This window comes from Empidonax traillii, unplaced genomic scaffold, assembly GCF_003031625.1.
Source record: "Empidonax traillii isolate 1590-97213 ecotype Southwest subspecies unplaced genomic scaffold, ASM303162v1 scaffold585:size537962, whole genome shotgun sequence".
In the NCBI taxonomy this organism is placed as follows: domain Eukaryota; kingdom Metazoa; phylum Chordata; class Aves; order Passeriformes; family Tyrannidae; genus Empidonax; species Empidonax traillii.
In genome coordinates, this window is record NW_020955778.1 from 235129 (window position 1) to 249440 (window position 14312).

General features: G+C 33.9%; 1 protein-coding gene across 3 annotated transcripts in view; it reads left to right on the forward strand.

Moving 5' to 3' along the window:
• ANGPT2 (angiopoietin 2) overlaps nt 1-14312 on the forward strand; it is a 47048-nt gene that overhangs the window by 22233 nt on the left and 10503 nt on the right. For all 3 annotated transcript variants that reach the window (XR_003572818.1, XM_027898237.1, XM_027898238.1), the window contains 5 exons: nt 1288-1409; nt 3015-3247; nt 5509-5636; nt 12229-12330; nt 12849-13015. Coding sequence is in view for 2 of the 3 variants with exons in the window: in XM_027898237.1 (XP_027754038.1) it covers nt 1288-1409; nt 3015-3247; nt 5509-5636; nt 12229-12330; nt 12849-13015 (752 nt within the window). In the remaining variant the exon portion in view is untranslated. The remainder of the gene's footprint in view (nt 1-1287; nt 1410-3014; nt 3248-5508; nt 5637-12228; nt 12331-12848; nt 13016-14312) is intronic.

Genomic DNA, 14312 nt, shown 5'->3' on the forward strand with positions numbered 1-14312 from the left:
GTATGTATCTGTATTTTTGCAGACACTGTGGGAAAATTCAGGTCTACAATTGCCAAAACATATAATGAATCTAGCATGCAGTACATAACATTTTACATAACATAAACAGCATACAAAATCTAAAATCCTTGTTAGACATTTTGCTATCTCTGGAACCCATCCAATGAATAAAATCACACTTTTAAACAAGCCTCTGTGAATTCTCTGATAAACTAATAATTCATAGCTCACAGAGGTACTTTGTGATTGCATTATTCAGGAGCCCAATATTTTGCACACGTTTAGATGTATTTCTTCATTCACTGTAATGTCTTTATGGAAATTACTTAATTATTTTCTCCTTGAGGAAGAAAATTGTGACTGTAACTTTCCTTCTCTGCTTGAAATTACTGGTGACTGGGTTAAAGGCTTAATTAGCAACATAAGGAAATTAGGCAAACAATTGCTCTCTCAAGGACACTTACTTTTGGCAATAGTTTTCAATTACACTTAAGTGTGAAATCATGTCCTGAATGACTGTTTAACATGAAGGACATGAGTAATCAATTCTTCCTGTCAAGGAAAGCCAAATTCTGTTGAATTAAAAAAAGCTGTTCTAAAACAATGAGAAAATATTTCTAGAAAACATGCCTCAAAGTAATGCAATCCAATGCAGAGCAAACAGTATCTTCCGTGTTTCCTAGTATCTGCATCTCTTGATTTAAAGATGCAAATAAAGTGTAAACAATATATTTAGAAAAGGTAACATTAAAACAGAAAGAATGAATTGGCAAAAGTGTGGTTCACATGGAAAACATCTGAAAATATAATTTGGGATTGAGAAAAATAGCTAGGAGGGAACTATCAAGTGATTTTAGGACCGGGCCAAGATTTCAGCAGGTGAGAGAGTACTTACTTTCTACACCAGACTGAGAAAACAACTCAACTCATTCTTTGAGCAACAACATAACAGTTCCAGTAATGAAGTAGGAATTATCATAACAGAGGGGAAGGTATAACAGCAAAGCTAAAGTACACAGTAACTCTCATCCATTGATCAGAAATGTAGCAGACTACTGAAATATTCCCACTTATATATGGTAGCGTAATAATAAAAGTAGTGCAACTCTGTGTATTCCTCATTCTGATTCCATGAAAATTTTTGCCGACATTAGGTGTTGAAAAATAATTATTTTTTAATCATAAGCTTAAAAGAGATTTACATGATTTCAGAACATAACAAAATGAAAATTTATTTAAAAGAAGTATCTTAATTGTAAAATTTTTTTTTTTGTAAATTTTATTTAGGTATTAAACCAGACAACCAGACTTGAACTTCAGCTTTTGGAGCACTCTCTTTCAACAAACAAACTCGAAAGACAGATTTCAGATCAGACCAATGAGATAACAAAATTACAAGAAAAAAACAGGTGAGTATGCCCATCAGCCCAATAAAATGCTATTTCCTGAAGTGCCCTTCTAATAGTTTTAGAAACAAATGTACTCAAGTCAGAAAATAAGCTCTGGTACACAAGCTCCCCACACCTAGCTATGCTCATTATAAAGGTCATATATTATTTAAAGCCTAGGAGATCATGCAGGTTTCTTCTTGTATTCTGTTTATATATTATCCTTCACTATTTAAAGTTCTCCTTTATTTGAGGAACTTAAGGCTAATACTGAAATACTTCTCATTACGTCAGTTGAAGCCAATTTATATTCTTCTTTAGACTTATCCAGATGAAGTTATCAGTAACTTGATTCAAACTAATTGAGTGCAACCACATCTCCAAAATTTTATTTCCATGTAGTACACAGCTATCCTAATGACCAACCAGGTCATTGCCACAGGTTTTTTCTAACATGAGAAAAATAAAACACTAATCACATTCAACGTTCCTTACTTATCAGTGTTTGAAATTCAGACTAATATCCAACTGTTACTCCTATCCTTTTCTGTACTCAGCTGTGGTCCAAAGGCTCATACCTTTTTTCAGCTGGTTTTGTTTCCATATCACCAGGGTCTTATTTTACTTTTGGCAATAAATAGTTTACAGAGAAATTTAAAAGGAGCACTAACAGTAAGTTTTCTCCTTCAAAACCATGTTTTTTGATGAGAACCATATGTGCAAAGTGCTTTTTATTTTGAAAGAATTAGCTTAAAAAACCCATGAGACATGTTTTGACATTTTTGTTCACTAGTCTACTACATTTATATATGCTCCCTAAAGGTTTTATCTATCAGCTTAAGAAAAGCAAGCATCCTTATCAAATGGAAAGCAAAGGAAATACTGAATTTTAAAGGTCACTTTTCTTTGGTGTTGAACTCAGCAGACCTTAGACTACTCTTGTAACATCCATGTAAACTCAAAAGCATTGTTTCTCACCTAACAAAAGGCAATCTGACTTTGAGCTAATCTGCTTGAAACATAAGATTCAGGATTTTTTTTTTTTCAAGAACAACAATGGATTTTAGCTGAATTTCTGTCTTCTGGCCATGCATCTTTTAACATCAGCTTTCTCAGAGTCTGCATCAGAACAATTAGCAGTGAAATAATGTTCCATCCAGAGACCTAATCATACCAGCTCCAGAACTGGAGATGGCTAACACATTTTCAAGAAACTGTTTGCACATTTCCCTGTCCTAATGTCATAACGTTAATTCATATTAAGGATATATTTTATTATAATTATAGGATGTTTGAAAAGTTCACAGTTTAATCTGTTTGAAGATGAAAATAAGTTTCACCTTTTAATAGGGTAAACCCATGAAATTTTAGTCACTATATCTTTCCATTAATAATGTTGAATTATCAAACACCCAAAAAGCCTGCAGTACAGACTGTAGCAGACAATGTTATTTATTAATGCATCTATAGAATGAATTAAAGCATATGTATGAAATTAAACTTTCATATAGTCACCTACTGCAGGCATGGCATCAGAGAATGAAATCAAGTACTTGAAACTTCTACAACAGGCTTGACATCAGCTCAAAACTGTTTTAGGGAGCCTAATTGTAATCTTTTATTTAGCTTTCTAGAAAAAAGAGTTCTTGAGATGGAAGACAAGCACACACTTCAGCTGAAGTCAATAAAAGATGAAAAAGATCAGCTTCAAGTCCTAGTATCCAGACAGAATTCTATTATAGAAGAACTAGAAAAACAGTTAGTTACAGCTACAGTAAACAACTCAGTTCTGCAAAAACAGCAACATGATCTGATGGAGACCGTTCATAACTTGCTTACTATGATATCTACACCAAACTGTAAGTAAAAGCAGATATGCTTATAAAATTTCTGTACTATTTCCTAATTTGTGTACATTATTACATTATTAAGTCTTACACTTAGTTCTGCCACACTTCTGCTTCTCAAAAAGTCTGTATTTTTTTTGCCTGAGTTAATTAACCTACTTTTTAGGGGGGTAGGGGAAACAACCACATCATTTATATGGTTTCTTTTCAGCATTTTGTTCATCTTCTGTGGTTTACACTGCTTTGCTTCCCACTTCTCCAGTGGTTCAGCAAAATACAGAGTATTTTACAGAACATAATTCATCTCACACAGCATTCATTTGTGTGGCTATATAGAATCCCTTGACCATGTATCTAGGTTAGACTGCATGATGTAGGCCTGCAACGTTTCTTCCTGGCTCACACAGGTTGTTTCTGCCACTTCTCATTGCTTTATGTGCATAGAGTTGGTCAAAGAAAGGACAAATTATAGTGGCTGCTAAAGGCAAAGGAATCAGCACAGGCATAGTTTTTACCTCTAACAACAGAAAGCAGTATCCCAGGGCAACAGGTACTCCCAAAAGTCCTCCACGGAAATTTTCTTGTTCATCCTAAAAATCCCTCAATCCAGATAATTTATAGGCAATAATCTCACCTCTAATTGCCTGACAACCCTGCAACAAATCATAGCCACAGAGCATAGCTTCCAAATTTATGCAGATTCACATGCTCCATAAAAAACCCCACACAAACCACAAAGTTATGGTTACACAAGATTTAAACATTCCTTGCCATGAATTTTACGTCTGATAGGGAACGTGGACAAATTAAGAAAGTATAGCTGTTCCATATAAAAGACTGTAGAATCTGGCACATTTGCCTGTAAAGTTCTCAGGGCTTAAAATACACAAGCATACAGAACCCCTGAAAAAGGATTTAAAATTAAATACCATGAAAAATTTTTAAAAGTTGTAATTACAACTTAGAAGATAGTATAGGTGGCACGTGTTATATTACTGTAAGATAGATCTCAGAAAAGGAAAAGAGTGTCCAGAAGTCCTTACTTTCAGTTGTGTCCTAAATAATACGATGTTGTAGGTTTTTCTAAAGAAAGTAAATCCCAAGTTTTTTTGTCTTGATAACTGACGCTATCCCCTTAAATGCCATTACCAAGGCTGTACATGTTCCTGCTGATGTTATCTGCTATGCTAGTGCACAAATAAGTAAACAAGTCAAAGTCATGTTGGCTACAGCACCGTTAAACCCAGAGTGGAAAAAATAATGAGTGTTTGCCAAAAAGACAAAATTAGCAGGGAAAGCTTTTAAGACGGTATACAAACAATAGAGTGTGGAAAAGCAATTAAAACACTGAACGTGTTATTTTTATATTTAAGGCAAAACACTTAAACAGGTAAATAATGAATAAGCAAGCTAAAAAGGACATAATAAGCAAATGTAATATAAGCATGTATTTATATGCCACCTAAATGTTTGTAGTAACTGACTGTGCTTTTTAGATTGAATTAAAAGGGAAAATACACAGAACCAACCCCAAAAGGTTCAAATATGAAATATCAGTCAGCAGGCGAAATGCCAGGAAATTCCAAACTCCATAGTTATAAAGAACTGAACAAAAAGATGAACTTTAGATTGTTCTGTAGAATAAGAAGGCTTAGACATATGAAAATGTGTTTTTTACACAAATCAGTGCCAGAAGGGATGTCTCTTCAGCAGGTTGGGCTGAGCTACCAAGCTTCAGTTTGCTACATATAAACTTGTTCCTGCTCAGCACAGGGGCAAAGAAAAATATCTAAAATCTTTGCAAGAGTAGTTCCACCAATCTGCTGTGTTAGAAAAGATTTCATAACTCTTACATTGAATTTTACAATATTAGAGTATTGCCCAAAAATGATTACTAACATAATCACTTGCTAGTTAGGTATTTATGTAGTTAATGAGCACAGAGGTTGTAATACACATAAGAGTCCAGCAAAGGCAATGAGTGGAAGCAGAAACTGTTTAACTGAATGTCACATAATATCCTAAGTTTTCTTATTCAACATAAGTATTGGCATTTTCAACTTAGGAAGCAACCAGATTCCTATCAGAATAATGTCTGTAAATAATACGAAGTAACAACATGCATAGTAAGTATCTTGATCTGTCATTTCTTTCAGGACCATGCACATTTTTTGGAGATGCAAAGCTTTAAGCTGATTACATCATAAATTGCTTCTCAGTAACTTTTATTTGTGTTCTCTTAATGCCTTCCATTTCAATTGTATTTTTAACAGCTAAGAACAACTTCATAGCTAAAGAGGAGCAAATCAGCTTCAAAGACTGTGCTGAAGCTTTCAAATCTGGACTGACAACAAGTGGAATCTACACTTTAACAGTTTCAAACACTGCACAAGAAAAGAAGGTAGGATAAAGAGCTACCTAGGCATAATGGATGTTCAATTTGATCTGGCAAATATGCTATTTTGAAGGCTAGTTAATAGTGAAGTTTACTACTTACCAAGGTCTTCTTATAACCATTTCATCACTCCTAGGTCAGAACATCTAAAAGGAAGAAAAAAAGTCCTTCAGGTGAAATCTTGGCTCAGCTAAAATGAATGAGCATTTTGTTGTGTCGGCATGCCAGAATTTAATTCCTTTTTCTGCAAAAATAACACAGCTAAAGCGATAATGTACTGTTATTTCTTCATTAAGTCTGTAACTCCATCAGAGTTGCTCTGCATGATCTGCAGACTCCTCTTAAGTTCTTAGTTCTTTCACATGCCCATGTCCCTTCACGTGGCAAAAGGCGGTAAAATCAGGGACTCTGAAGAGCACTTATGGATGTAGACTCACGACAGAGTTTGTGTCATTACATTTGTGTAACAATTACATTAACAATTAGATCAGCACGACTGACACTGGGTAACTTTTCTGGAAAATACTGCTCTGATTTAAATAAAAGGTGAGTTTGCAGTGGTTTCACTAGATCAGTTTAAATTCCTCTGTGGATATTTTTTCCCTATGTGTTTAACTGAAATGAACTTCAGCATCAAGTTCAGTTAAAGCAGTACACCATAGCTCTATAGAAGAGAGCCTGAGCTAAAAATGGCACTCAGTAGATGAAACATTGGATGCCTGACAGATCCTCCATCTACTGAAACAAATAAAATGATAAAGCTTCAGATAGTACAAGTCAATTGAAACAGTCAACAGAATGTGAAAGGGAGAAAAGTCACACATGGATTGCCAGGATAAAAAACCAAACCCTGTAGTGAGCACTGGGAGGAATGGGGCACAAACGATGAATGTTTGTTCTTAACTTTTCAGACACAGCTGACGAGGCTAAAGGACATTTGAATATAAAAAAAATTTGCTTAATATATTTCTTAGACAAACACTAAATAATTTTCTGATGTTTTTATTTTCTAAGTTCTACTGTAGACATTTCCTTACACAAAAAAAATAGGAAATATTTAATGGAATTCCTAAGGCTCTACTGTATTATATCAAAAAAACTAGCAGAAAATTTAGAAAAAAAAAAAAACAAACAGAGAAAAATGAGGCACATCTGAAAAGTAATTGATAAAACCCTGACAGAGAAAGAAAGTATTTTTCCTCCAAGCTTGGATAGTAAAGGCTTAGAAATGAAATTCACTAGTGACTAGTCTTTGAAGTGCCAGAACTTCATCTAGCTCAAGCCAGACTGTGACCATTATATTAACAAAGCTCTCAGCTAAAGGAAATAAGCTATTTGTTTGGGTAAGACCTATAAAATACAATAGATAAAACCTGCAATTTTTTGCAGATATCATCTAGAAAAATTATTTGCAGTCTGCTTTTCTTGGGGGAAAAAAAGCTGGTTTTCTTGTCAAATATTCTCATCTAAATACAGCTGTTTCACAAGAAAATTAGTTACATAAGATGGCATAAAATGCAAAGCTGAATGATGTTTAAATAGCATAGATATCTACAATCACAATTTTAAAAGCTAAAGGAGATGCAAGCTACTACATCTGTGAAGTAACATATTGCAGCAGTCTTTGTTAGACATCTCAGGAAGGTTTACATTCCTTGGATCTCCTACTATTACTTGTCTCAAGCTTTTTTCTTTGGTTTTAATTTTACTGTCAAATAATACACAGAGCATGCATATTTTCTAAAAGCAGATACAAGTGCAGGATATATTACAGAATGAAAATTTCTGTCATAAACTTTAACACTGCATTTTCAAAGTACAATCACAGTTTCATAGACTATAAAATATTACATGCTTTACATTTGAACATGGAGCCTTAAAACACTTAACATAAATACCCATTTTGGTAACTAACTAGGATAAAAAGTAGTTAAAATGTACTAATTTAACTAAATTAGTATTAAATCAGTAATTTAATAATATTAAAGAATTTAAATTGTATTCTGCCCACCAGATAGAAAAAAGACTTCAGATAGAAAAAAGACATACTTACCATATGACATTGAAAATAAGAGACTAAAAAGTTTTAATCTGATGCTGATTTTTTATACAAATATAGAGGAGTTGTCAAGGGAAGTGAAGGTTTAGGGATAATCAACATGTTACACCATTTTCAACTGTTTATGATGTGGATGGCTACTCAGACCAGGAAACAGAGTGACCTTTTTTATTTGCCAAAAGTGCTGCACTGCTGTTTATGTTTTCATCTTTTCCTCTTGTAACACCTTCTGACCTCCCAACGGGCTTATAAACAACTCCTGTGTAATCTGTAACTGATCCCACTTTACTAATTTGTCTCCCATCATAATCCAAAACTAAGGAACTGCATATGAGAGTCGAGAGGAAAACAATTATTTAATTCCATTAATATTTTCAAGCTTTCCTGTTCTGCACCAGGACAAAAGCTAAGTCCTTTTAAAAACACTGAGGAAAAACAGCAAAAGACTGCTGACACAAGGAAAAATGGCAGAGGCAAACCCATGAAAAGTCAATAGTTTCATGTTTACAGCAACCACACGAACCAATTAACCTCCTGGTCTTAGCCAGGCAGAGTACATAAAACTGTTACCAACATATTACCCCAAAGCTTAAAATAGTGACTGAAACAGTGGCTAAGCTCTTTCCCATTTCCACCCATGTTTAGCTGAATTTTTGTCCCAGAACTGACACACATTCGGAGCCTTTTAACCAAAACTTTCTTGCAGAAAGTGATTTCAGCAAGGTTGGATTTACCAACAAAATGGTTTATCAGAACCTTCAAAAAAACTAGTCATTTCAAAAGGAGCTTATGCCGTGGACTTTATGTTTAAAATACACATACACATTGTTTCCAATGCCAAGCATTAAAAAAGATCATATGTGTAGCTTCACCAATACAGTAAAAATAAGTAAGATGATTATGGTTTTTTTCCTGTGAATCTTAGAAGTCTCATCATCTGTCTTTTACTGGTAGCTGGTATTAGATTAAATTAAATTATAAACCTTCTGTGTAGTTATTTTTTCCAGAACAGGGAAACTCAGACTGCAGTTCTTATCTAGTCACATCTCTAGGAGATAGAGACAGCAGAATACAAAATCATTAAACTGCACTTGCTTTGGCATAAAAACTGTAGTGGATCTTCATCCTGATAACTCAGCCCGAGCCTTACCATTCACAAAGTAGGTCTGAAAACACACCCCAAATACCCTCTCACAGTGCTACAGCTGCTAGAATTATAAGCACTGAAGCAGTTCACAAGATACTTCAAATACTCCCCATTCCAATTTGTTGTAACTTGAGAAGCTAATCTCTTTATTCTTTTTGGCATCTGTTTGAAGACTCCTGCTGCCTGTTTAATCTTAGTATCTATTTTTACTAGTTTTATCAAATGTTACATGTCTTCCTTTTGAATATAAAACCTAGGCTAGGTTGAAAGGTCAGAAGAGTTCTGTTCTAGTAAGAAGTGATAAAAGAAAGCCTTAGAGATGACTGACGTTTTTGGTGTGGAAACATTATACTCTCAAATTTAGATAAACTTCTAAAAATTGTTACTGGTAAAAAAAAAAAATCTATATGAGATTTTTATGGATATCTCTTCTCCACTTTCCTGTTATGTGTTTCAGTTCCAAGTGAGTTGCTTTTCCTTTTGAGAACAAATTTGCAGTACCCCAGCATTTATTCCAAAAAACCTATAGTGCCTATAACAGCTAGTTGTCTTAACATTCACTTACAAAATGGATACTGCCTGTTACAGGAATATTTCATGTAGGACATCCACAGTCATTCACTGTTCGAGAATATTTTAATCTAATTAGAACATAATAAAGTGTTATTTAAAGGCATTTATTTCTTCAAAGTAGTAATTCCAACTGAATCAAAATTTAGATTGTAGGCATCAAGGAAACGGAATGTAACATTAAAAAAACCCATCAATTAACATCTACAGTAGCAACTGGACTTGCAGCTCTAGTCAATTAATACATGGGCTCACCAGAGAAGGGTGAAACAGTTCTGTTCTCCATCTGACTGCTTATACCGTTCTTTCAAGTGGGATGAAGCTTCAGAATCAACAACTTTCTCTACAACCAATGATATTTTACCATTGTTAAATCAGCTTTTTAACTTGTAGCAATGCTTAATAAAAGTATCTACATTTGCTTTAGCTCATTCTTAGTATCCTTCATAGCCCTTCGTGGAAATTAGTTTTCACGTATACATATACATTACACTTCATGAATTAGCTTTCTGAAATAGATTGATCATCTTCTGTCTTTTCTTTACAAGGCAATTTTTATTTTAACTAAATATAATTTATTTACTGTTACCAATTTTTTACCAGTCATTAAATACAGATGTTAGTCAAAACAAAGAAAAACCAGGCTTTGAGGTGTAAGGAATCGCATACATCAGTACAAATTAAAGTTGCTCCTTTTGATTAAATTCCATTCACATGACATACTTTAAGCAGTAATCTCTAATCAAACTCTTTTCCTTATGTATTTTATCTTTACTAAAAATCTAAAATTGAATGTCTCATGATTCTCTGATGTTGAGCAAAGAGTCTAGATACAAGCTTAAAATAGAGCATCTGCTTTGTATTTCTAATGTGCTATGGCCTATTGAAACCTAATATATTTAATATTTGCAGCTGAAAGGGCTTTCTTTCTGAAAAGACACTGCTTGAACTGTAAATACCTTGTTTGAGTTATACAAATATATATGTTTGTGTGTGCATAACATATGTACAATCCGCATATCCTAAAAGAACCAACTACACTGAAAATTTAGTAAGGAGAATTCTTTACTTCCTAAAATGACACACATAAAACTGCCGTAGGACAGAAGGAAATTCTGGCTTCTCTGAAGTCTTACTTTTTCAATGAATTTGCAGGATGTTTAACAGTTCAAAGAGCTCAAATCTGCTAACACTGATAAGCCAGTGACCCAAAGAAGAGGATGAAAAAGCCATACAGCTTCAGTGTCATTCAGTCATGATTTGGGACATCTATAGGCACACTGTGACAAGCAGCAGTAATAAGTTAAATAATAAGTAAGACCACTGAGAGAATTTTTAAACAAAGAAGGAAACATCCAAATTCATACTGAAATGCTTGGCTAGGTTATTTATTTATTTATTTAGTCTGTACAGATGAAATATCCCATCAAAGTGTAAGAAGTCAAATCTTCACAGCTGTAAATGGGAAGATGCAACTTCACTTAATAGATGAAAGACCTAGAATACAGATCAGAAGTTCATGTAGTTTAATACTCACAATAGAATATAAAAACTTTTCAAAGACGTGAAATAATTCTGAAGAAGACTCTGAACTTTAGTACCTTGGCAAAAAGTGGTAAAAAAAAATTAAACTTACAAATGAGAGAGTATTAACTGTGAATTCTCCAGACAGGAATACTTGTACAAGCAATTTAATTTCTTTCTTAAAGATAGTATTGGTACCAACATGCAATTTAAACAGATACTGACTTCACTTTGCCTTTCATTGTACTGAATTACAGCAGCTTATCTCCATTAACTTCACACATCTAGCTATAAGTTCCATTAGTTTCAGAAAAGTAGAATTAGATGCAACAATTTAAAATCCTTTGTCTAGAAAAACTGTACTACTCACATATTTACAAAATTTTCTTGTTAATTTGTCCCCTATTTTTCCCAAACATCACTCCAAAATTCCTGTTAATTGTCAAAAGACTTTTTTTCCATCAGCTTCTCCCCAGTACACTGGCACCTTCAGTAATACCTTTCATCTCTGATACTGTAGTGATTTAATCTAGGAGGAGATTGACTGAGCAAGACACCTATAAACTTGAATTTTACTGTGCCAGGGATGCATTTATTGGGAATTCTAACACTGAGTTCAGTGAACTGCCTATTACATGTCAGTCCTTTCAAAGTTTTAGCAATGACTTGGTAAAATCAAAGGTGATTTAGGAATATTTGGAAACATCTTATAGTTGTTACTTTTTTGTTCAAGAATATAAGATATTCATTGCAGTCTGTATAACATGACTTCATGATTTAACTTTGAGATAATAAATATTCTACAGTTAGATTTTACTTTGGGGTCAGACCATTTGCAAAGGCACTGAACAATGACTGTGGAAATAAAAATATATTTCAGTTTGCTTACTGCCTGAACTTGACAGTATACTCTGAAAAGCCATGGGGAACTCGTACAGATCTCTCACAAAAAACGATGGAGAAGTGAAAACATCTTTTAGAAAAAATGTATCACGAGGAAACTCACAAAAATACCAGTGCAAGAGGGAAGTACAGAATAAGAAATTACTTTTTTTTTTTTCATTTAACAGCAGCTACCAGCTATTTTTAAGGTGTCATTTGTATTCTGTTAAGTGTGATACAGAGGAATATACAGAGGAATCACATCTATTGGTGGACAACCACAACTGATTTGTACGACAGCTATAAAAAACCTGCATTTTTGTGTAACACATATTTTGCACACAACTTGCCTTTCTGTTTTTTTTTTTTTTGCTATGACTGCATTCACTTCAGCTGTTACACACTTACTCTGACAGGCCTACTGTGACATGGAAACTGGTGGAGGAGGTTGGACAGTTATTCAGAGACGTGAAGATGGCAGTGTGGACTTCCATCGGACATGGAAAGAGTACAAGATGGTAAGCAGTGTTTTCTGGAGCCTTAATATTAGTTATTATTATCTGAAATCTAATACACTAAAGTTACATTAATAGCATCCTTAAAATGTAAACAACTTTAAAAAGTTGTCTATGTCCTTAGATGCTCATTTAGAAAACGTCAGAATTGAATAAGTTGTTTGTCTAAGCAGACTTGCAAGTGTGATGTTTGTTTTTAAAGAGAAACCTTACTTTTCTTTAATCAACTGTTCCATCATACGTCTACATTTTTTGAGTTATTTATATTTGTGTTTCTAATGGCAACAGTCGAAACTGCTTCACTGTTTCAGATTCCTGAGCTTGTCTTTGCTGAAATGAACTTTTTGAAATATTACACACCAATAACCCTCACAGACACAGTAAAATTGTCAGTTGATAGACTTGAAAACTATTAAACTTGAAAATAGATAAAGTGATAATTTCAAACTTAAACAAAAAAACCCCAACAAAACAAAGCTTTGATATAACATGTAGTTTAAAATATACACCTTGAATTACAGGGATTTGGTGATCCTGCTGGGGAGTACTGGCTGGGAAATGAGTTTGTTTCTCAATTGACTAATCAGAAGCGTTACGTTCTTAAAATACACCTGAAAGACTGGGAAGGTAATGAGGCATATTCATTGTATGACCACTTCTCTCTAGCAAGTGAAGAACTAAAATACAGGTAAGCAGAAAAATCAGACTTGAATAAAACAAAGCTCTTATAGTAATCATTCTAAACTATGTAGATGCATGACCTTATTCTGTACAAGTCATGACTATTTTCCATTTCACTCAGAAAATAATGTTTACTTCATTTTTCACCTATTGCCTAAAAAAAATTATTTCTTTTTCCAAAGGAGAAATTGTGTATTTTACTAGTGTGTACTGCCTGAGTGTAACACAAAAAATGCAAAGATGAAGAGCCAGTAGGGAATAAGATAGGATAGATGTGCCAGTATAGTAGTTAGGAGTGCAGAGTCATCAAGACAATAGGAACCTGTCTGCAGTTGCTATCAAATCCTGATTCCCTGCAATAAATACATTTCTGGAAGGTGGATGACTAAGATGAAGGCTTTCCCACTTTAGTCAGTGTCTAGTAGGAACTGTTTTATTGTCATGGAGAGCACACTGAGGTAATCTGGCTTGATGCCTCCATGACCACTGGAGTGGGTCATGGAGACATATTCTTCTCGAAGAATAACTATCTTACCTATGAAAATGAAGCAAATGTGCATTTTACCAACCAACAAACTTCTTAATTTAAACACCAGATTTTAATGGACCTATTATTTATGCTCCCATCATACTGTAAAATGTATGCTTCATAATTTCTTCTAATATCTTAGTTAGAATAATAAAGAATACAAATTTTAAATAATTTTTATATAAATACTATCAAAGTATTATACACTTTAAATAGTATCATAGTATTATACATTTTGAAATAATATCATCCACAGCTGAAATATATGGGCAGTTCATAGCTGATTTTCCAGGCTCTCTGTAAATGCAGGAGATATTGTTTGATTTGCTCTAGAAGAAACTAGAGACTCCACGGCATAACAGATGCTTTCCTACTACACGGCCCATGAAATGTTTCTTTTTAGTAATCATACAGAATCATGGAGCTTTAGGTGACTGGACAGAAAAATTACCTACATTTAGGCGAATTTCTCCAAGATTTCTAGCAGCTATTTGTTGTAAATAAAGTCAATCTGACACCTGGGAGAACCTGATGCTGTTATTTCAACTCAAGTCTTATTGCAAGCAAAGCAATTCCAAACTATCAGCATCTGCCCCCCACAAAACATTAGATCTTAATGCCTTCATAGTATACAGTTGTCTCAACTCCAAAGTAAATATTTTTTCATCTGGAAACAGTAAGAATCTACAGCAGAGATTTTTTTTAAGTAATTCTTTAAAATACTTAGAAAGGCAACCTTTGCAGATCGGGTCATTACCCTTGTCTACTCACAGTA